Source organism: Taurulus bubalis (genome assembly GCF_910589615.1).
Source record: "Taurulus bubalis genome assembly, chromosome: 17".
Classification (NCBI taxonomy): domain Eukaryota; kingdom Metazoa; phylum Chordata; class Actinopteri; order Perciformes; family Cottidae; genus Taurulus; species Taurulus bubalis.
In genome coordinates this window covers 18180199-18204704 of record NC_136605.1, presented here as the reverse complement: position 1 = coordinate 18204704, position 24506 = coordinate 18180199, and the positions used below count along the sequence as shown (strand labels likewise).

The 24506-nt window shown below is 42.9% G+C and overlaps 1 protein-coding gene across 1 annotated transcript; it reads left to right on the top strand.

The window, feature by feature from the left end:
* Positions 1-1888: 1888 nt before the first annotated feature.
* Positions 1889-24184, top strand: baiap3 (BAI1 associated protein 3; the record flags this gene model as incomplete). Its single annotated transcript, XM_079233085.1, has 33 exons — positions 1889-2022; positions 7859-7946; positions 8832-8918; positions 9066-9173; positions 10628-10687; positions 11766-11832; positions 13131-13344; positions 13506-13550; positions 14021-14098; positions 14657-14762; positions 14905-15012; positions 15094-15186; positions 16381-16484; positions 16571-16688; positions 16868-16992; positions 18081-18171; positions 18325-18381; positions 18485-18582; positions 18683-18734; positions 18840-18991; positions 19127-19250; positions 19846-19986; positions 20172-20267; positions 20511-20726; positions 20970-21038; positions 21129-21208; positions 22116-22224; positions 22776-22847; positions 22939-23022; positions 23304-23424; positions 23500-23623; positions 23693-23898; positions 24081-24184. The coding sequence occupies 33 exons, from the start codon at positions 1889-1891 to the stop codon at positions 24182-24184; spliced, it is 3531 nt and encodes a 1176-aa protein (XP_079089211.1).
* Positions 24185-24506: the final 322 nt, after the last annotated feature.

Genomic DNA, 24506 nt, shown 5'->3' with positions numbered 1-24506 from the left:
GTTGTCAACTATTGAAAAGAGAGTCTGACTGTCTCCTGAAACCACTTTTTTTTCCGTCAATCAAAGCCTCTCTCTCTATCTTTCTCTCGTGTCTTCGTCATTCTTCCCTTTTTTCTATTTTCGAGTCTCTTCTATTTCTTCGCTGCTGGATGTTGGAGGCTCTCACAAACATGCAGGTTCAGCCAGTATCACCGGAGTTCACCTCACAGTCAACATGCAGTGAATTGGACAAGCGGGGGACCAAAGTGATTGGACGCCGTTAAGAAGGAGTCTTTGATTTGACAATATGGCTTCACGCTCTTTCTCAGTTGCTAGGCAGACGGCAGCATCCCTGAGTGTTTTTGCTGGAGGAACTGCTGACATTTATGCAATTAATAACCTTGCAATCATTTCATTTCATGATTTTTTAATTGAAATGAATATGGAAAAGAAAAACAGAATGCCCTGTATCCTGTGAGGGTTTAGAGAACGACTTCAATATTGAACCGCAGGTATTTATAGATGCTCAACCTTCTTTTGAGATTAAAAGGATTAGCTCCTAATAAAGCAGAGATATACTGCAGACTCACAAAAGTTCAGTGTCTGACTTTTGACAGTAAAAAGGTCACAAAGGAGCATTACTCTTAACCATAATCCAATAGAATACAGTATATTCACATTAAACTTTGTCCTATTAAATCAGAACATTTTGGCTCCCTGTGCCTCCAGACTCAGCTTTGGTCATGGTTAAGTGGACACATTGAGCTGATATGAAAGCAATTGAAACTGTACAGTTTGCTTACTTTACCTTTTTCTTTTTCACTTGGGGAAAATGCAGACGTGGTCATTTTCATAAAAAATCCCTTAACACCACAGTTTATTTTATTCTTTAGCTCCTCTCCTGCGGGGAGCACTGACGGTGCACAATATTATTATTATCTGAGGTCGTGTAATTCAGTTATACTTTAAAAACGCCATGAAGCCAATATGAGAGTTGACTTTATGGCTCTGAGAAATACCCACTCGGTCTCAGCGAATGGTTTAGCGGCACAGCGGCAATGTCCCTAAGGTCGCCAGATTGGCTCATTTTTCTGAATTCATATTTCACAGTCACGAGTATCTCTCCCCACATAAGGCTTGGATTACATTCCTGCTTCTGTTAAATATTAACACAGTGAAAAGTTGCCATTTGGTAACAGTTAACATGCAGAAGATAATGATTTTTAATCACATTTGTTCATTAAATATAATGCCTGCAAGCCAATTCCCTCCAAACTGGCTTTATATTGAAATATGGATGGATGGTTAATGCTATTATGAATCAGCCATTTGTTGGCCAAGGAGGTGGTTTCTTCTGAAAAATTGTTGGTGAACAGTTGGACGAGAGTCCTTTGGGATTTATTTATTGTTTATTGAATTGGATGAGAAGATCGTATTTACTGGTATTTGCTCAATGCAGATTGAGCAAAGACATGCTTAATTAAGACACGCATCGAAATCATTTTTAAACATATCTTTTATTTGGCACTGTTGCCGTTTAATTAATAAGTATTTAACGGTTTTTAATGACATTGCTATTATGGGGCTCTTGTGGCTCTCAGCTCTGCAAGGCTTTTTAATTTGCACATTTTGCACAAAATGTGATCCCCAAAAATAAAGGTTGATTGACTTTGAACTAGCCAGACCAAACGGTGGGAGATAAATTGCATAATTTATACTCGGACAGAAATAGAGCACCCCTCCTTCTGAGGAAGGACATAATTATGTTACAAGAGCAAAGAGGTTATGCAGCTGAACAGATGGAATTAAATATGTACTTTGACTCACTTCTCTCGAATAGAGGTGAATTACTCAAACTGTGCTAATTACGGGTTGCACCTCTTTGTATCTTTTCTGGCAGGGGGAGATAATGACGACGCTGCTGGACCTGAAGAGCAGCGTGCTGAGGCAGGTACAGAGGAGCCAATCGCTGAGGAGCCGGAGGGAGCCGCCGCCCACCGCCGGCAGCCCACTCACCCACGGCCCCGACACCTTACCTCGCAGGTGAGCCGCTTGTGTGCAAACACACACACACACACACTCCTGCAAGTTCTCTACCTGGTTTCCGGTTATTGTGATGTTTTTTTTTTTCATGGATGTGGAATTTTGGTATTCTTTCGTATAACCGTTTAGATTTGATTAGGTAAAATATTCATTTATTAGGGCCACAGTGGGGAAATTTGCAGGATTACAGTAGAAAACGGGTAAAGTGCACACAAGAGACATAGTAAATCAAAAAAAATGTTATATAAATAAACAGTAAAACAGTAATAAAGAAACCAGTAAACAGTTTTTCCTTTTTTCAGAACTTTAACTGATTGAAAATGTTGAGATGTATAGAAATCCACTGTGTGGCAGAGACGCCGCATGAACTTTATGATGTTAAAAGTAAAGTTGTGATGCGCTTTTTGCTTTTAGATGAAAACAGATTACGCCTTGCTGGAGTCTGAGCGAGAAGCAGGAGCCCGGCTGCTTATTTTCCTCCGTCGGTTGCTTGATTGTTGCCGCTTAGGACGAGTAATAGCTTCAATAAAGCGTCTTTATTGAGGGAAATTAAAGTAGCTCAGAAAGAAGATGGCACACACATTAGAAATAAGTCATGTCTGTGATTCATTTGTTTTCCGCCGGCCGTCCAGCTGAAAGCCACATGTCATTATTTCCATGTTCGAATGTGCTTGGCGTTTATAGAGCCGACCCCAAGGACGCATCAACCACCTCCCTATTGCATGCGCGGTCAGGCTCCGAGGGCATCGCAAATGCTGCTCGAGTGTCTGTTTACGCCGCAGGGTTCTGATGCCTCTTCAACATACGAGTGGACCGTAGGGCCGCGCCCTGCCGAGTAACAAAGAGCTCTCGCTGCATCGTGAATCAGGAGAGCACATCACCTTGTGTTTGGGTTTATGTATGTGTGTGTTTTGTGTTTGAAGTTACTGGTACATATGTGTGTGTGTGTCTGTAAACTGTATGTACATTTATGCATGCGTTTTTGTTTGTATCTTGAACATAAAAAAAACCCAGCAAGACACCTTTTTAAGTCACTCACATACAAAGTCAATAAGAGAAGCGATCATAACAACATTTATGGTATTTTCTAGCTCGCTGTACGGCAGGAAGAAATAAAGAAAGCACTGCTCAAAGACTATATTGACTTCTCTCCGTCATTGAGATGTTACATTGAAGTTCAGTTGAAACGGTTAGCCGATAGTTGTTTGCTTTATATATAATATATAGAAAATACAATATCACATCTTTATTTGTAAAAGGAGCTGCTCTCTGTTTGACTATAGGACCCATTCATTACTATGTTAATTTGCTATAAAGTGTTACATGTTCATATGTTTTTTGTATGTGTGTATGTATACATGTATGCTTATGTGGCCATGTAATCTGTATATGTCTATAGTATGCTATATGTATGTGTCTTTTTATGTTCTGTTTCTCTTCTGATGTTGCGTAATGTCTTCATGGATGTCATGTTTTATTATTAGCGAGACTGCGATGGGATCTTGGTGAGAATAAACGGGACCTCTGTGTTTTTTTCTATCTGGTTTTGATCCTGTTGATCTCTCGAGTCGTGTTCCTCTGTCCCAGTGGAAGGTGTGTGTTATTACTGCATGCCTCGTAGCAGCAAATAAAGTGGCACAGGTAAAAATCTTTCATGTGTTTTTTTTTTTTAAACGTCATCTGAAGCCAAAAGTAATTGTGTGAACCTGTGGTTTCTATAGCAACCTAAATACAGCCGGCTGCTGTGAACTTATACTCGTACTGACGACCAAGTCTATTTTTAGCGTGGAAGAGAACCTCAGATGCTTTCCTGCACACTGATCCATTTTGGATTTGAGAGACTATTAGCTGCCCGTGTATTGAATGCGTGTTCTTCATGCTGCCTCAGTAGGCTTCATTGATTTGGCATTTTGAATAGTATCCCTGATGCAATGTAGTGTAGAATATGCTTCAATGGGAGCCTGTTGGTGTTCTTCATTAATAAAAAATGATTTGAACTGTCAGTATGTCACATTTTTCTCATTTCCCATGCCAGCTCCATCCTTCCCACTGAGTCTCTCCGTGCACAAACCCCGAGCGCCCGTCATTAGAAGCCGGCTGTTGATCTTTGTTATCCGTTCAGACGGCTGCTGGCCTGCCTGCACTCTCACTTTAATTGAGAGTTTGCAAATGAGGCCGGGTAGATTCGGGCCGCTCCGGCCCCACAGTTGTTGACCCCGGCAGTGCGGTCGGCTGTCAGAGCTGAGCTCTCGTGGCGGAGGCCGGCGTGTCGGAGGGATTTTAATTCAGTGGAGCAAATTACGCTTTTGTCAGCTGGTTGTCAAGTCCTGAGAAAATGCACAAGACACCGTCAGAGATGAGCTGGACCGGAGGCTATGCAGCAAGAAACCCCCACAGGGATCTGTGTTTAGATTCATATCGTGGTGTGTTTTTGTTTGCGTAATTCACTGTTCTTTTCCATCTCCGTCAACAGTGGTGAACCTCACACTTGACTCCACTGTGTTTTGAATTGTGTCACTAATGGATTTCACTCCTCAGTGACTCTGAACTGAGGCTCTCACCTTTTGATCAATGAGAAGTAACAAAGTCAATTTAGAATTACATTAGGAACAGGAAAAAGCCCTAATGTGCAAGCAATTACAGAAATACTATACATTTAAATCTTTAAAGCTATCAAACTTATGTAAGTTCATGAGCCGCATACAGACCAATTTGATCTCAAGTGGGCCGGACCTGTCGGACCATTGCATGATAACGTATAAATCACATCACCTTCACACCGATCTCTCTCTTTTAGTGGAAGGAAGACCATTGCTTTCTGAAAAAAAATCACAATAAATGAAAAAATTATTCACAAAGCCTGAGATGTCTCGCTGATCTCTGAGCTTCAACTAAAAACAAATCCCTTCAACTTGCCAATAATTCCTTTATCTACATATGTCATTTTCCGGGAATGTGGGATTCTTCCATCTAAACATCTCAGATGGTGTCATTTGAACAGTTAAACCTTGAAGAGTTAAAACTATCCAATATGTCCCCGTGTAAAAAATAAATACAAAGTATATACAATGTATTATACATCTTGCGACCCCTCCGATGTATCTAGTGACCCATCTGTGGAGTCCCAAGCAAAAGAAGGGTGCATGTGTTGACTTTATTAAGTAAACCATAGTGCCTGTGTTCATTGTATAGAAGGGAAATTCAACAGTGTGGCTCACCGATGTTTTTAGTTGGGAGCTCGTGGCTCAGGGGAATAAGATGTATCAGGCGTGTGCTACACTGGCAGCATGAGGTCATGGTTGGTTTTGATCTGTTGATTTGACCCCTAACACATACAAGTATGAACACGCTATACATCCCTGAATAATAATCTGACAATAACACTGTTCAAGCATCATCTACCTTGTAGGAATCATGTAAGAGCTTTACCTTACAGTTGCCCTTTGCCTGTTTTTGTTTCGTTTTTTTAACGTCAAATCCTCAGCCAGCTATTGACCTTCACAGTGAGAAAGTGAAAGCCGTGGAGCACCATTGTGAAGCAGCCAAGAGGACCCAAATTGAAAAATAATTTCACAGCAGGCTTTTGTTCTGTCGGACTCGGTCAGTATTTCGAGCTCGGAGACGCTGTTTCTTTCACGAGTTATCGAATGGAGAGATTCTGTGATCATACCTTTTATATTAGATTCTCTTCACCTGCAATGTTGTGTTGCTTAATGTGTAATTAGAGTAAAACAAGCAGTGCTGTGTGTAGCGTTGAGGGGGATCCCAGACATGGAATAGATCCTCTGTTGTGATAGGAGCAGCAGGCCGATATTATGCACTGACAACCGTGATGAATCGCATTAAAGAATCATCGTATTTTATTAGAATGCATACAGACGTCACATTGTCTTTCATGCCGCAAACAACAGTGATGTCTGCGCTATTAATTACCATGTAAGCACTGCCATCTCATATTGAAGTTTGAAGTGAGGGGCTGCTGTCACCTTAACACCCCCAATTAGTCCCGTTTATCCTCGTAGCTAGAAGAAGTTCAGTGTCCGTGTTTTTGTTTACGTCTTCCTTCTGATTTACTCCACAGACAAGAAATTGGAACGAATTCTGAGAATAAATTAGAATAAAATGACAGTAGGAAAAGGACCTGTTTCCTAGCAACATCAAATCAGTTAGAGAGAGAGGGAGAGAGAGAGAGAGAGAGAGAGAGAGGGGGGAGAGGGAGAGAGAGAGAGAAAAAGAGATCTGGATCTGCATCATTTGGGTATTATTTTGGCTCATAAACACAACGCCCCAAAGCTGGAAACCAAAGACCCCAGACTGTCTGGACAAATCCTCAAGCTGACTGACAGAGGATGGGACAGGTTTCTGGATAAGAGGACACACTACTAGACAATTGAAGATGGATGTGGCGAGAATTGAGTGTCTCACAACACGAGTATCGCAATCAAATGAAGCTTATTTGTGATATATGTGCAAATGAAAACTGTAAGCTCCACTGACGGAGGGGCTCAGGATCAGAATAGCAAAATCAACAAACACACCAGTGATGCTGCAAATTAAAAGGGCCGTCTGTGTTGCGATATAGTTTTATTGCTAACAGAAGCAAAGAAGCAAAGTTATGACGAGCACTGTGTAAAGTTTTCTGACATTTTATGGACCAAATGATTAATCTAGCAGTCAAGAAAATAATTGTCAGGTTAATTAAAAACCATCGGTAGCTGCAGCCCTACCGTGGTGTGCTGTTGTTTTCATCCAACAAGGATATTTTTGAAGTATTTGCTGTATTTATAGTCGAGCATTTGATAAAAGATTCAGCTGTTTTAACTGAAGGCATCCACCTTGTTTGACTGGGTTAAAAGCCGGTGGAAACCTGACCAACTCCCTCAGCATGACTGCCATTAGCTCTCATCAATACCTCGGGGGTTTGCCATCCGCTCCCCCACCGTGGCGAGAGTCAGTGGGTGCTGGGATGGGCTGCCACTCGCCCGCTGTGATGCGATGACGCTAATAGAGGAGCGTGACGGCGCCTCTGTGGACGGCTCCTCCGTGTAATGTGATGGGGTTTGGCTGAGAGACGAGGAAGAGGACGGAGAGAGAGAGAGAGAGGGAAGCTGGCAGGTGTGGGAGCTGTGGGGGGTGAGGAGTTACAGGCAGACCGCATGGCTGATCCCCAACAGTTCTGCTACAGCTGATCTCCGCGCAGGCCGGGAGGATGGCGCCCGGCGTGAGGTTTGGGAGGGGTGAGATGCTGGGGGTGAAGGTGGTGGAAGGGAGGGGTTGGGGATCCCTAAGGTGTTGAGCCAGCTACTCCCTCTCCCTGAATGTGCATGCATCACCATGACAACTGGGGCCAGCGGGAGTCCGGGGATTCACTCACACCTGGAGGAAACGGGGGGAAACATTTGCATTTTGCACACGGACCCCCGCTCATCATACAGGATAGCAGATTAACATGGTTCACGCAGAGTGCAGACATGTTGGATTGATGGGAGCTTTGGTCCAGACCTGCTTCTGCTTTTTAGTGCCTGAGATAAGAAGGTGTTTGATGGCTAATTAGGAGCTCAACTGCAGCCCATGGAGTGCAGGAGGAAACGGATCGTCTTTATTGACAGACGCTTCTCTGGAGTGTCGGTAAACAGGATGCAGTGTGTCTCTGAATCCCACTTGATCCAGAAATATTATATTCATCGTATGAGAGTATCTATCTGTTAATACAACATGTATGTCACCTTGTTTTTTCTTCTTCTTCTTCTTCTTCTTCGTAAATTAACATATTTTCCAAGTGTTTCATCTCTATTTTTAGGGACGGTTTGTCAATCTGTTTTCATCTTCTTGGCAGGATTTCCGAGGAGAGCGCAGAGTTTTTTGAGCGTGTGAATGCCATCCTTCAGAAGCAGGAGAACCTGCTGCGGGCTGCCCAGGCTGAGGTACCCCCTCCACCCCCCCACACACACACCCAACTTCCACTTTTCCGTCTGTTGCGCCCTGGAAACGCGTCGGCGTGGCGAGTGGGCCTCGGCGCTGTCTGTTCGGGGCCAGCGTGACGCGTGCAGACAGACGGGCCGGGTCGAGTTTGGGCGCTCGGAAAAGGCTGCAAGCTCAGCTGTGACAAGCTGCTGTCGATTGGCTGCGTTCAGCTCCTCCTGCTGCCAATGCTAATCAGGCAATGATGCCGTATTAACATCTTTGCTGAGAGCAATTGATGTCTTCATTTTTCAAATTGCTGTAAGACGAGAGAGGAGAGAAATCTTGAAGAGTCATCATCTAAACATACGGAACGTTCACACTATATATCATAATCGGTTAGAAAAGTAACATAACTTACGTTTTTCCATCTGTTTTCCTGCAGTATTGGAAGAAAAGATCCTCTACATTTCATGAAAATACTGAACCTGTAGCTCCTCTGCATTTATTTCACATCTATAGTTACCAGTTACTTGTCAGATTGATAAACATCAAACAAAAAGTTCGTAAATTTGTGTTTGGTATATAATGTAACAATGCTTCTTTTCAATAAATTGCATACCGTTGGAAAGCCTGTTTATTCCCCTTTTAAACAGTGCACAAACATGTGAACCCTCAAAAACCACGTTTCTGATGCCGATGGCACCGTTAGCACAACTGTGTTTTTTCACAAAACACAAATATTAGGGGGAAAAAAGTTACAAAATAAATAAAATACAAATGAGTTATTTTTACCCAATTGATTATCTTAGATGTATCTTGTTAAACATTGGAAGGGTCCTGACCTTAACTTAGTTACCACTGGACAGTCTGTTTGTGTCGGCTGAGCTGTGTGTGACTCCTCACAGAGCGATCTAGGAGCCTGCACAGTGCCGCCGCCCCAAGAGCACGTGGACCAGGCGGCCTTCATCCCCGACAGAATCCGGAGGACAGAGGTGCGTCTGTTTTCATTGTATTCCAGCGTTTTTTACATGTTACACCTCCCTGCTTTTAATGCTGCAGAGCAGAACACGTGAAGATGAAGGAACATGAGTTTGTGTTTATCTATTTTTATTAAGTGAGTGGAGTGTGTTTTCATGTAGCTGGACCTGCTTTATGAGGAAGCTGTGTACACGGTGGTCAACCGGGTGGGAGTGCCTTCACCTGAACATGTGAGAAGCGACGAAGACCTGTTTGCTTACCTGCTAAAGGTACCTACGTTCCTTCCTTCCTCCCTTCCGCCCTCCCTCCGTATCTCGAAAAAAAACCTTCTCCGTATACCTTCCTTCCTCCCTCTACTCCCTCTACTCTACTCGATACCTACCTCCTTGCCTCCCTCTCCTCGATACCTACACCTCCTTATCTCCCTCTATCTGATACCTACCTCCTTACCTCCCTCTCCTCGATACCTACCTCCTTACCTCCCTCTATTTGATACCTACCTCCTTATATCCCTCTCCTCGATACCTACCTCCTTACCTCCCTCTCCTCGATACCTACCTCTTTACCTCCCTCTCCTCGATACCTACCTCTTTACCTCCCTCTCCTCAATACCTACCTCCTTACCTCCCTCTCCTCGATACCTACCTCCTTATCTCCCTCTCCTCGATACCTACCTCCTTACCTCCCTCTCCTCGATACCTACTTCTTTACCTCCCTCTATTTGATACCTACCTCCTTACCTCCCTCTCCTCGATACCTACCTCCTTACCTCCCTCTCCTCGATACCTACCTCCTTACCTCCCTCTATTTGATACCAACCTCCTTATCTCCCTCTCCTCGATACCTACCTCCTTACCTCCCTCTCCTCGATACCTACCTCCTTACCTCCCTCTCCTCGATACCTACCTCCTCACCTCCCTCTCCTCGATACCTACCTCTTTACCTCCCTCTATTTGATACCAACCTCCTTACCTCCCTCTCCTCGATACCTACCTCCTTACCTCCCTCTCCTCGATACCTACCTCTTTACCTCCCTCTCCTCGATACCTACCTCTTTACCTCCCTCTCCTCGATACCTACCTCCTTACCTCCCTCTCCTCGATACCTACCTCTTTACCTCCCTCTCCTCGATACCTACCTCTTTACCTCCCTCTCCTCGATACCTACCTCTTTACCTCCCTCTCCTCGATACCTACCTCCTTACCTCCCTCTCCTCGATACCTACCTCTTTACCTCCCTCTCCTCAATGCCTACCTCCTTACCTCCCTCTCCTCGATACCTATCTTCCTACCTCTCTTTCTCCCAGCCTCCCTCCCTCCCTCCCTCCGTCCCTCTAAAAAGCAGCATCTGTTCTCTGAGCTCTGTTACATCTCTTTCAGTAACACCGTGTTGTTTGTTGTGGGCAGGCTGTAAGAATCTGAGCAGATGCTCTTGGCTCTAACCTGATTAATCATCAAAGTCCAGTCACACGGTGTACTGATATACAGCTGTGATGTTAAATCCACTCAGATGAAATCATGCTCGGTATTGTCACCGTTTCTATGACTGGAGTGGGTGTGTTTTTTTTTCAAGTTGTGTTTAATTCCTCGCTGTCGGGTGCTGTTCTATAAAGGACTTGTGTTGCAGTGTTCTGAATTGTAGCAAAAGACTGAGTGTTTCAAGAATTCTTACTCGGGTTTCTGTCGCATATAAAAGCTTTTTCCTTTACGCCTGACCACTCAAGGTGTTTGATATGGGCGAAGAGGAGCATGACATCATCCTCCAGAAAGTTCAAGAAGCCAAGGTGAGATTCATGAGTTCATTCAAGTTGTTGTCATAACAATCAATATCCTCGGATGTAATGTTGCACAAGCATCAGTTTTCTAGACATAAAGGGAAAAATGTCTGATATGAAATGATGTAATATTATTATATTGTTGGCTTTATACAACATATTTTTAAATGTTGACATTTTTATTTGCAAGTTTAACTACTTGCAATGTCAAATAGGTCTTATTTCAGGGCCATGGGATTTCACGCAAATGTAACAGAGTGGAGTTATCATGACTCATCAATATTTGAAGGAAATAGGGCAAGCTGTAACATTCTTTGTCATATTATTTTGCAATACAGAAGTAAATGGAAACCAATCGGTGCCGAGAAAGTCGAAAATAAATACTTTTAATATTTCTAACACACAACAGCATATTTACTAAAAACATACCAAACCTTTGGTTCAGTCCTTTGAGAATTTTCCATCTTAAGTTAATAAAACTCCTCAGCGGTCTCAAAGACTTCAAGGCGTTCCTAAATCCCCAGTTGTGAAGCCACAGGGGGTGTTTGAGTGCATTTCCTGGTATTTTCTCATGCTCATAGTTTGCCCAGTGCATTAGTAACATGAAAGCATTGGATAGAAACAGTTGGAGCGCACTGAAGCCTCTGGAGAGCTGTGAGATGTGAGACAGGTAACACCTGAAAGCCCATTCTGTAGTGTGTGTCTTTTACTTGACTGCCAGGGACTCTGTTAAGAACTGTGAGCCCTCTGATAGACTACTATTGTGACCAGAGTGGATTATTTTTGCCTTTCATTTGTTCGCTGGAATTCTTGAACATTGAGTTTTTCTCCCTTGTGCCTCATAAAGAAAAGAAAATAATATATATATATACATATATATATATGTATATATATATCTGATGAACCATTCAGAAATAGTTTTTTTCACATTCTTCTCTACAATGAATGCTGATGTTCATTTAAATGGAGATACAGGATAGTCAATAATAAAACAAAGAAGACTATTATAATATACTCAATGCACAACATTCATTTGTTGCATTTATAGTTTCCTACTGAATAGACATTAAATTTCTTTTGTTCACAGCGAGCCAGTTTTTCCTTGAGGGCTTCCGTCATGAAAGCAAAGAATCTGATGGCCAAGGACGCAAACGGTGAGGCATCTCAAGACACTTGAACTCTCGTATTTTATATATAATGATATACAGAATAATGTTTTTCCCCACCATCCCTGAACCATTCCAAACAATAATAGTATGTTGTATTCAGTCAATCATTACAATACAATAAGTAAAGCCACAATCCAATATACAAAACAGAAAGACTGAAAAGATATAGGTAGCAGCATAATGCTTATATATTCCTATCCTAAATTTGTATCAGGTAATTAATTAATTATAAAGAAAAAAACTTACAATTAAATAAATATATATGTATACATACATTTCACTTGTAACCCTCAAAAATAGTTTTATAAACAATTATCAATGTTGTAATGCACCTTCAAACAACTGTATTTATTCAAGTGCACTATACAAAATGTTACAAGACTATATTTGAACACATCGTAATAACGTTATAATTGATCTTTCTAATAACACACTTTCTTACTAAATGGAGAGGAAATCATTTGTAATAATAATGTAACTTATTACATCATCCGTTAACTTGAGCCGCAAGCTCCGTTTAGTATTGTTGCTGTTCCGGAGAATTCTCTCCGACCTGCTTCTGGTTAACACGATAATTGTTGCGTGGTTCATGAAAACTATCACAGATAAAATGTACCAATGTTGAGCCCTGTTGAGGTCTGACAACATATAATTGATGTGAATATCTTGCATACCTTCGTCTTGTTAGCTCTTCATGAATGTCCAGTATGCATGTCGTTCTATGGCGACTGCACAATGTGAGGATGTTGGTATTTGAATGATATTTCTTTATTATGAGGTGAGAATAAGGTTGGGATGGATGTGCTATACTTGCATGAATAAGAATTATATCCATATACCTATATAATACACAATATATAGTACGTGCCTATCTGATATACAAATCACATCAACCATTTCATTACAGTATAATACCTGGTACGTGATTAGATTTGTAAAAGATGAATAAAAAGCAGATATTTTCAGTGTTGGAGCTCCTGTATTGCTCCTGTTTGTCCAAAATGGCTGCAGGTTTTTTGTCACCTCCCTCGACCCCAGCCAACTATCTGAGTCCACTTTCCATGCGAGGTGAAATTCACCTCAAAGCAGCTTGTTGTCAACCAGTCACGCTCGCACACTGACGAGCACTTTACCAAAGCACAACACTGATTGTAATCACAGATGAGCCCGAAAGGCTCCCCTCCTCCTGCTGCTGTAACAGCATCATCAGGGTGATGGCTATAAACACTTTCCATGTGTGTGACATAACCTTTTCTGTACATCGCTCCGCCTGGCCTTGCCAGGGTACAGCGACCCCTACTGCATGCTGGGAATCCTGCTGGGCCAGAGCCCGCGGGAGACGGAGGAGAAGAAGGAGAGGAAGTTCAGCTTCAGGAAGAGAAAGGACAAGCTGGAGAAGCGCTCCAGCACCAAGGAGGTGTTACCCGCCAGGTGCATCCAGGTGACCGAGGTCAAACCGGAGACTCTCAACCCAGTGTGGGACGAGCACTTTGTGTTGTGAGTACAGTTGAACACACTGTGATATGTGCGACGTGCAAGATTCACAGTTCCCTTTGTTTCACACTGAAGTCGTCAGATATGTGACCAGTGGAGTGAGTATTTACTCATGGAGATGATTATTCAATTATGCTTCTTTGGTTGTTGTTGTTTTTTCACAGTGAAATAGACGATGTCCATAATGACCTTTTACATCTTGACATATGGTAAGATTAGTACACCTTGAATTCTTTCAATGGTTTTTCTAATGATTTTAATTGTAATCTATGAGGCTAAATTTGAAGATTTGTCAGATTAGTATGTTTTTTCTTGAAATCAATCATCTGTTCAATCGCCAATCCAACAGGAATGGTCTTTTCAGTCTGATGGAGAAAAGGAGATTGGACTTGGTTATGCTTGACAATGAAGTTGAACTGTAAAATGTCACCTTTTGGATTTGTAACAAACTAGGAAAACTATGCATAACAGATTGGTTATTATTTAGTTGTTGAAGAAAAGTGTCTCCCCTCCGGTCAAAGCTCTGTGAAGAATTCACTCCTATTTAAAAAATAATTTCTTGAACGGGGCTAGATAGGAGACCTTCTTCACCTCTCAGTTCTGCTCATCTGAGAGTACGGCATGTTCCTGCAGGAGACGAGAGGTTGACATGACCTCTGAATTCTCTTCTTTTCTTCAGGGATCATGACGACGACGTGTCTGTTGCAGAGGCCTGTAAAAAGCTCAATGAAGTCAGTGGACTTCGAGGAATGGGCAGGTAGGAGAAAGTCTGTTGTGTCATCCTGAATTAACATCCATGTCACAAAATGTAATGACGTCGCCGTCTGAGATGCATCTTTTTGTGAGAAATGCTGCATATCCCTTTAGGAGTTTTGTTTGTGCTTTTTCTTTGAATGGCGAAGTTCAACTGAATCATAAATTGTGACTTTTGCACACAATTATATAAGTTTGGTAATTCATGTATTCATCCAGTTGGCAGAGTGGCAGTGAATAGATGACTCATTCAACCTGTCAATCAAAGTGGCATCTCAATTTAATTGAAGTCAAAAGTTGCAGTTTCTGAAGGAAGGAGCCAATGTTCTCTACATTTGTTAAAAATACTGACACCAAAAATACTGACACCAACAGCAAAATGTGTGAAACAAAACTTCCATTAAGAAATGAAACTCATTCTGATGATGCTAATGTACGTCACAGATTGTAAATGCATTAAATAAATGCCCTTAAAAGGAAAATATTAGATTATAGCTCTCGCTTTACATTTAAACATGAATTGACAAACACAATGCTCTTTTCCTTGTGTTTTTCTTGCCAGGTATTTTAAGCAGATAGCAAAGTCAGTGCGCTCCAATGGATCTGCATCATCAGGCTCTGAGGATAACGCCGATGACTTCCTCGGATGCATCAACATCCCTTTGAACGTGAGCGTTCAAAGTCCAATTAAATAGCCACCGCTCAGAGGCGTCGAGCCACTGTGACACAAACACACAAACACACAACCACAAATAGATTCCCCCGAAGGACACAATGTGAAGGATTTCCCTGCCTGATTCCCTCTTGCAGGAGTTCCCCATTGTGGGCTATGACACCTGGTTTAAGCTGGAGCCTCGTTCAAGTACATCTAAAGTTCAGGGAGAATGTCACCTGATACTGAAGCTCTTCACCAGCCAGGTCTGTGTATTCAGATTACAGCATACTCCTCCTCTTGCCTGTGTAACTATTCCAGCTTTTAACTTTATGTTTTTCTTTCAGAGGGACACAACTTTGTCGAAGTCGGACTCAAATGTCTTCATTTACAAGAAACTGCTGAGTCAGATTATGGAGTATGAGCACGCTCAAGTAAAGGTGAGTTAAATGCAGATATTTACTCAAAGCAACCTGTATAACAAACAACCTAAAAGCAGTTGCATAAGGTAGTAACCATTGGCCCCAGTGAACACTAATGAAGGGCCCGAGTGCACGCTAGTTACTAGTTATGAAGCACACACACACACACACTCTATCATATTGTTTTGTCACATAATGAAAAACAGACTCGTCATTGGATATCTACATATTTATTACCCAGCAATCCTTGCATATCTGTAAATGACAAAAAAAAATACAAGAGAAAATCATGAGCACTCATCTTTGTGCCCATAGTGACTCGCCATAATTTAACGTAGAGAATTTTTTTTAAATTTAAAACGTTACCAAAAGTCTGGCGTTTATTTGCCCGATTGGGCATTTTTTGATAGCTAGCACAGTTTTCATGTAATTATTGTTCAAGTTTAGGAACATTTTGGGACCATTTCAGAGTTTACAATGGGTGTGTATGGCACGGAACGTTCAGAGTAGAGTGGAGAGACAACTGCCAGAGAGAGGGAGCAACAGAAACTTATTTTGTCTTTAGTCCCACAATGTTCACTCTTCAAATATTGTGCTTGTGGTACACATGCGTCGTGGAATCCAACAAGCGTATACTTTTCTGTCAGCAAGCCTGAAAGTGACGTGAAGTCCAGCCAACTGCTCCATTGGACTCCATGTTAAATCGGACCACAATTTTCTCTCATGAACCAAAGAGGAGCACTTTCTGAACTAAACGTACGCTCTCATTTCTACACCCCACTAACATTTAAAGGACATTTCTGGGTTCACAGGAGTCTTATCTCTCTCGTGATTCTTTTTTTTTTGGCATTCGGAGTCATGGTTTTTGATAAAAAAGCAAGAGTTTAACCGGTTCATTAGTTGAAAATCACAGTCAGTCTGTCTCTCATGCTGCTCTGTAACCATGACAACTGGTGACATGCACACAGGCAGGATGAGCCAACTGACAGTTGGTCAGCTGACAGCTTCACAGTCTTAATACGCTCACATTTTAAACTCTACAAACATAACAAGCATATCACAAACATTTAAGGACACCTACACGTTAACACAAGTCTTATCTCTGTCATAATTCATCTAGTTTTTTTTCAAATTCAGTAGTTTGATTTCCTTAAATCCACATGATGAGTACGAACAGCTTCCTCTGAACTGGTAATCTGCTTATGATCCTAGAGAGAGCCGTACAACTGGAACGGGCAGGTTTGTCCTCCAGCGTGGACGGTGCTGACTCACCACGCTGTGCAAACCGATCTCTCACCTCTCCAACAGGCTGTTATGTGAGTATTAATGGAGGTATAAAATCGATCAAATCCAATATGAAAGCATAAGCATCGGGTAAAAGGCCTTTTGTTTCTCGACCCAGACGCTGGCAGTGCTACAGCAGCCACCATCGGACCCAGAGGGTGTGCTACTCCCTGCTGCTGCGCCTCCTGAGGACCGTCGATGCAGAGTGGGACCCCACCGCTGTGAGGGGAGACCTGGTAGGTTTTTAGCCATTGGCCTCTCAGTAGGTAAAAAAAAACAACCTTTCATCATCTGGAAACGGTCACCTCATTAGCTCAGCCCTTCACTGACATGCATCAAGGTTTTTGGTCCAGCCAAAAATGTCTCACAGCCCAGTGTTCTTGAAGCTGTAACGGAGGGCCCTTCCTGTGTCCAGGAGAGGCAGCTGTCAGACAGCTTCAGGCTGTACACAGAGCACTGCCTGTGCCTGATGAAGAACATGCGGCAGGTTTTCCCCTGCACCAGCGCTGCTGCCATTACACGCTACGAACTCATGCTGAGGTAAAGTCACACGGCCATCGCATCGCATCAGACACCATACCAGGTAGACGCTCAGCCTCTCTCCCCAGCAGAGTCGTGCTCTGTGGAGGAAGCCGTGTCGGGGCGCCCGAAACACAAATATCTTTAATCATTGATCATTTCTCATTTCAAAACTTTGAACATTTGTTCCTGACCACATATGTTGTTGGATATAACCTTAAAGATAGATGTTATTTGCTACAACATATTGTGTTCATTACATACGTATTTAGACCTACATATGTTTATCTTCCATAACATATTGTTCCCTATGATATTATGCTTCCATTCCACCAGTATAATTAAGGACCAAATCCATTGACGAATGTCCTGCCTGACCTGTGGCTCCGAGCCCAGTCTTTGGGAATATTCCCAAAAAGTATAGATGTTGATGTTGCTTGTGTACATGTTTAATTGTTAGCTTGAGGATATCATAAACAATAATCATTTGGAGAACATTAATATCCACTGTGCATGTCATGGATTCCAAGCAGTAACCTTTTAACACATTTTCCTTAACCAATGTGTTATGTTAAATGTCAGGTCTCCATCAAATCACGAGAGACAGCTGGAAGACCATGGATATTATTGTTATTGCAGAGGCATTCATGCTCCGCGTCAAGTCTGGTAGACTTTACATAACAGAAGGAAGAGCAGTGAAATGCACCAAATTAGGGATTCTGTTCCACATAAATGCCAGCCAGTAAAATCAGCTAATTAATGAAGTTCTTGTTGTTGAGTAGGATTTTTTTTTATATATATAAATATAGAAACTTCCCCAGTAAGAAGTCCAGATCAGCCCAAATGATCAACACCTCCAGGGAAATCTTTTTGTCATCTCTCAGAAACACACGCAGAGTGACTCACCCAACCGCTAACGCTGCCTCTCTCCCCTCCTGCAGAGAGTGCAGGGTCCTGCTGACAATTAGGCAGTAAAGATTTTAGTGAGATTGAAGCTACTGTGCTTATGTGATATTTTATACCCCCTCCCCCCCTTTCTACAAGAATCATTTGAATTATGTGACCAGAAATCCATCTTGTAAATGCTACTTCCTGTCTGTGAATGCCAGGGGGATTGGCTTCATGCAAAACATGGAGGCCTTTAAGACGGTGTGTCCCCTTCGACATGATCTGCATTTGGACATTACGACGGCTGTCAAGGTAACGATGCAATAAAAAAAACATGTAGGTAGGTTCACTGAAAGGAGCCCTGTGGAGCTTTTGGACTACTTTAGGTGCTGTATTTATGTGCTCCACAGGCCACCTTTAAGTAGCTCATTTATTCTCCTTCATTTCTGTGATTTATTTCAACAGAAAGGAACCGTGGAGTGGTACGAGAGCTTAATTGCTCAACACAAACCAGAGGACGGGGTACGTTCATACGGATTGATGTGAGGAGTCCTTCCATCTTATCTTTGACTGTTGCTTGACGATTAACATCCAGGATGTCGTTCATTTTGTTTTGGCAAAGCAGCCTCTGGAGGAGCAGCTGAAGAAGCTGGTTCAGGTGGTTGATTCCGTGTGTGCAGACGTGCAGAGAGCCCAAAACAAGTACAACAAACTCTTCTACAGGTGAATACCAACAAACAAACTATGTAGAAACGTTGCCTGGCACAGAAACTTTGATTTGGTTACCAACTGAAGCTGCTTCACTCTTTGCTTGTGCCCACAGTGCAGTGAAAGTAGATTTCTTCAGCATAGCCTACAGGCAGTTGGAGAAACAGGTAAATCATTGAAAACAATGTGAACAAAATATGTTAAGGCTGTAATTCTGTGTTGTTGTTGCTAACTCTGACCCAGTTCTTGTTTTAATTTCCTTCATCCTTCAGGTCGCTGATGACGTAAATGTAGCAATGGAGCGTGTTTGTGGGACTCTGGAGCAGGAGAGCTCCAGGCTGACGCAGACAATGGGAGAAACCATCTTTGAGCTCTTCATGTCCTTAAAAACCCTCAAAGGCTTTCGGGAGTTTCTTCCTCTCAAGTTGGTTATCAGTTTGACTCTCATGATATTTCATATGGCAGCATAAAAGACTCTGACGGGCACTTATTTGTTTTCTCAACCTTCTGCTCAACCTTCTGCTTTGGAATTTATTAAAAAAGGACTTGTGTTCCACAGGGACGCGAAAATGTTGGCCTTGACTGGCTTTCATAACTGGTTCAAGTCGTCGATTCATAAGTGGCTGGAGATCGTTCATGACAGATCCTGTGACCGAATTCGTAAAGCAGTGGAAACGGACACGGTGAGAGGCCCACGAAACATACTGCATGTAGTTGGTAGACAACATGAGGGCACTTGTGACATCGCTGGGTAAACACAGGGGTAATTAATGCAATGAATTAAAAATTATTTGTGAAATCCAAAAATGTTTTTTTGTTTGTCTTTCAGAAATATATAGATAAGCAGTTATACATATATGTATAGATTGGGTTATAACAATTATACATTATATTGTAAAGGATGTATTAACTGTTGATAGAGCTGATTCAACTGGTAACTGGTTGAATTAAAGTATTTGAAGAAAAGCAATTACATTAAACTGCGTTAACATAGTCTGTAAAATATGGAAGCCCATTTCCGCCAAAAAAAACTATGAGAAAGTCGAAATTATGAGATAAAAAGTCATAATTATGAGATAAAAAGTCATAATAAGTCATAATGAGATAATAAAGTTGAAATTATGAGGAAAAAGTAATTTCTCATAATTATCTCATAATTTTGACAATTATTTTTTTCCCGGGAATGGGCTTCCACAGTAACACATGTGACCTGTTTAATTTGTTATTTTCAAGCACTCTGAGTGTCACATGTTGTGCTTCCCGGTGCTTTGTGAGCAGCTCGAGCCTGTGCAGCAGGCCAAGCACAGCTCCTCGGCAGTGGAGGTGGCGACATGCTTCAGCCAGGTACGGGAGATCTGGCTCCAGCTGGCCTGGCCAGACTCTGCGGGGGCCTTCATCTTTGTCACTCGTTTGACAGACGTGAGTGCTGCGTTCAGTGTCGCCACACTTATGCGCACGCTGCACACACACAAAACCAAGACACCGAGCGCACTCGCAATCGGACACAACAGGATTGATGCAAGATTGAATCAGTCACAATTAAAAGAGGGAAATGTAGATTTCAGTTATAATAGAGCAGGTATTTTTTTGTGTGTCTTTCACAGAATTTCTGCAGCGAGGCTGTGAGCTACTCAGAGATGATGACACGAAAGATTGAGAGGAACCAGCCGGGTCGAGACCACAAGAGCTTCACAGTGCAGGTAACGCCGGGGGGGTGGGGGGGGGGGGGGGGGGGGGGGGCGTGTTCTCCCTGGCAACACAAAGGGCTCAGCAGGAGATCAGCTATCTGACAAAAACACAGTTGCCTCTTGTCGTCGTCAATCATTTACACTCGCACCCCGTCCCTCCACTTTTCTGTAGCCCTGCTTTTTTTTTTCCTTCTTTGTTTCTCCACCTCCACCCTCGGTTTCTCCTCTTCTCCACCTCCTCGCTTTCTGCTATAGCTCTGCATCGGCCTGAACAACACGGAGCACGTGCGTGTCTTCCTGGGTCACCTGCCCCGTGACCTGGACTGGCAAGGTGTGGAGCGGGCCATGGAGGAGTCCTGCGGGGCGGAGGGGAAGGAGCAGGTTTACAAGGCCCTCAATGGGCAGCTGTTCAACATGGACCTGGACCTGCAGAGAGAAGCCAAGCGGCTCATCACGCTGCTCACTGACAAGGTGCTGTGCCCAAAGCAGGATTTTTTTTTTTTTAAGAATTGACCTTGAATTTGGCCGTAATGTAAGTCAAGCTTCCAGGAACATTTGTCCTCTCTTATGATCCATTGCTGTTGTTGTAGAGTTCAGAGGAAACACTATGGGCCTGGATGTTTTAAATGGTGGAATAAAGTTGCAACATTTGAATAATTGTGTCTGTATTTGCATTATGCACAGACTTGTGTATGACTGAATATCTCTGTGCAGATGCAGCCTGAGCTGCGGAGGTACATCCAGCACATCAGCTTGTCTCCAGACTCCATCAACAATGACGACGTAAGGCCCTGAGGTGGTTCTCTGCTGCATTCATTTATGTATCAGTGGTGTTTGTATGTGTGTAATTATGTTAATGTTCCATTCTTCCAGGCTGTGTCGCCCCTTATGAAGTACTTACAAGACACCATGGTGATCCTCACTGAAAACCTTGTGAAGGAGAATCTGACTAAGTAATGACTTTCTTCTCCTCTCTCCCCACTATAAACATGACTTCATGTATTTTCTGTTTATTTCATTCCAATAACTAATCTGAGTTACAATTGTGCCACATCCGGTCCAATTGCTCATTTCCATCTGGTGAGCCTGTGCAGCTAATGATAAAAGATTACATGCATAATTACGAAACACAAACAAGACAGAATTCACAACATAAAGTCAAAACACATGTAGCTATTTATAGCAGGTGCATACCCAGCAAGTCTTGCAAACAAATCATTAATGCCACTGAGGCAACTCCCAGTGGTAGTATGTTGTTTTAATTATTAAAGCTAGGGTAGGTAGTACATTTTAAAATGACTGTGCAGGAAGTCCATCCTAATATTTCAACATATTGTAATGCAAGTGGTACATCATGGTAGGCAGTTTTCTAGAAAAGGCACCAAAAAAAAAGCCCAAATTTGAAAATACAGCACTCATCCTGCAGCTTCCTGTCATAAGCCCCTCCCACCAGAGGCATAATGTAAACGTTTTGTACAGTAACCTGTAAGTAAAGAGACGTTCTCTTTCCAAGAGGAGGTGCAGAAGTCTAGTTTTCTCTCAGACCACTTGAATTACAATATGCTGAAAGTTTTTTAATGGAATATTTGTACCCAGTGTCGCCAAAAATAAACTGCCTACCCCCAGCTTTAGGATTGAGGCATGATTTGATGACCCAGCATGCAATGTGCACCACTTTAGCATGGGACTCCTGAGCTATTGTGTACTGTAAGCGTTTGGCATAATAATACCACCCCTCCGTGTTACCACTTATCATTATCAAGCTATTATCTGTGAAAACATACATGAGGCTAAATGAGGGTACTGGTGTGTTATTGAACGAGCTGGTGTGGGTGTCTCATTGTGTCTGCTGCCTCGTAGAGTTCTCCAAAGCATGTGGGAGCTGCTCCTGCGGATGATCCTTGAGGCGGTCGCAGAAAACAGGGGCGTTCAGGTGGAGTTCTACAACCGCTTCCAGTACACAGTGGAGGTCAGTGGTTAGGTTACTGCATTGTTATCACGCCATACTATTTGTATTGCCACTTCCAGTCTGGCAGAGTTGAACTAAGAGGAGTATTCTGCTGAGAAAGACATGTCAACTCTGTCCCGATAATGATCACCACTGATACCAGCAGCCTTTTAATTAGCTCTCTAGGCTTGCCGTCGTGCAATCATTAGCATATATTAGATATTTATGAAGTCCCTAGGAAGTAGTTCAGCACCAAAGCACGGTGCCTCATAAATGACAATGTGGGAGCTATTGTATATTCTAACGCCAATTTAGCCAGCTGGTAGTGGACGTGACAGATTTGCATGAAAAGTCATGGCATGCAGCACGACGGGGCTGAGTTTGGAGTTTGGCGGACAGATATCGTGTTTGCCTGTCAGAGGTTTCGTGCTGCTTCTGTAAACAACTTGTCTCCCTGCTATGCCGAGACTTCATCCTATCAAAATGAGAGGGATGAATAGGAAGAGACTGAGCTCCAAGGTATACATATATATATATATATATATATTTCTCTTTTCACTTGAATGCTTTAGACCCTGTTGCAGTTCTTGCATGTCAAAGGAGAGGGTCTTTCCCTGGAAGACATGAAGAGTGGAGACTACAAGGTAGGACTTCTTGTAATGGTTTTAGGATTTATATCCTTCTACCTCAGGTGTTATTCATCTTTTTTTTCCTCATCTGGCCGTGTTGTTTTAGGTCCTGGATGAGGAGCTCAGGCTGAATAAATGTCCGTCCTTTGAGCTGATTGAACAGTACTATCTGGAGAAGATTTCCCAACAGGTGTGTATCCACTTACTGGCAGTTTCATTTCAGCCCGAAGGTGGACAGAGCCGTATTGATTGGACAGCACAGCCCTCTGTCTGTCTTTCTCTCTACCTCTGATTGAAAGTCTGCCCTCCCCTGGGTTCTTGAAAAGCAAGATGCCGTCAGGTTCTGCAACATGAAAACCTTCACCTTGTTTCTGTTCAGGGGAACTCAAAATGAGTTGTGCTTTTATATAATATGACACCATTAAAGTATGTACCTTTACATGCTGGTTATGATAAAACAACTTGTTTCAGAAAACACTCAAACATACTCGCTATGGCCGAATCAGTGTGAAGTGCTACTATGATGCTCCGGAGCAGAGACTGACGGTGGAGATGCTGCACGCTGCAGATATCATCGCCCTGGATGCTAACGGTAAAAGTGGCACAATTAAATACAGGTTGTTGCGTTGAAGTTGAGTTTGCGCTCACTTGTTCTGCTCCTCCTCAGGTCTGAGTGACCCGTTTATCATCGTGGAGCTCTGTCCCCACCACCTGTTCCCTATGGCCAAGAGCCAACGCACGCAAGTGAAACTTAAAACCCTGCACCCAGTTTTCGACGAACTCTTTTCCTTGTGAGTACCGTTGACCTCTCTTCCTCTTCCTTGTTTGTGCACGCCCTGACTCGTTCCTGTGTCTTCCAGCCACGTCAGTCCGGAACAGTACAGACACAGGTTCGCCTGTTTGACCTTCACTGTGATGGACTACGACTGGCTCTCCACTAACGACTTCGCCGGTGAAGCCGTGGCTCCTCTCAGCGACTTCTGCTGGCCGGGGAGACCCAACGCCTCCGCTGCCGGCAAGAGTGTCCAGCCTGTCATTCTCCACTTGTCTCGCAGCAAACCCAGCGGTACATAGAGCCCCAGGCTGTATCAAGACCTTTGTCTTACACAAACATAATATTGGTTCTTGGGAGACCAGAGGGTGTGGACCTGGGTTTCCAATTACATCTCCAGCATGAAAAGCCATTCAATCTCGAGATATTTGTGTCAGGTGTCGGAACTACTCTCATCTGTTTGCTCTCCCCTCCAGAAAAGCCAATCATGAGGATGCTGGACGCTCGCGTCGGAGACAGGGAGGCTCAGGAGTTTGTCCGCAGGCTGAAGGAGATTGAGAAGTCGATGGAGGAGGAGTAAGAGCTGTCCGTGCTGCCCGTGTTGGTGTTTTCTGACCACGTCTTGCGACATGTGCTTTTGTACTGGTACGATGTTTACAATATTTGAAGCTTTTCCAATGTTATCGTTTGTTCAGTAACTATACCAAAATGAAAAGAGAGAAGAAAAGAAAAAAAAAGGAAGACGGTGAAGCTTATCGCTGTTTTCCGAGAGATGAACATCCTGTCACTGTGCAACCCTCTGCTGTCTCAGTCAAACTATATTTTAAAATTTAATGGATAGTTGATCCTAAATGTTACCAGTCTATATTTTTTGTAATGAGGTATTTGTTATCTTTGTTGTA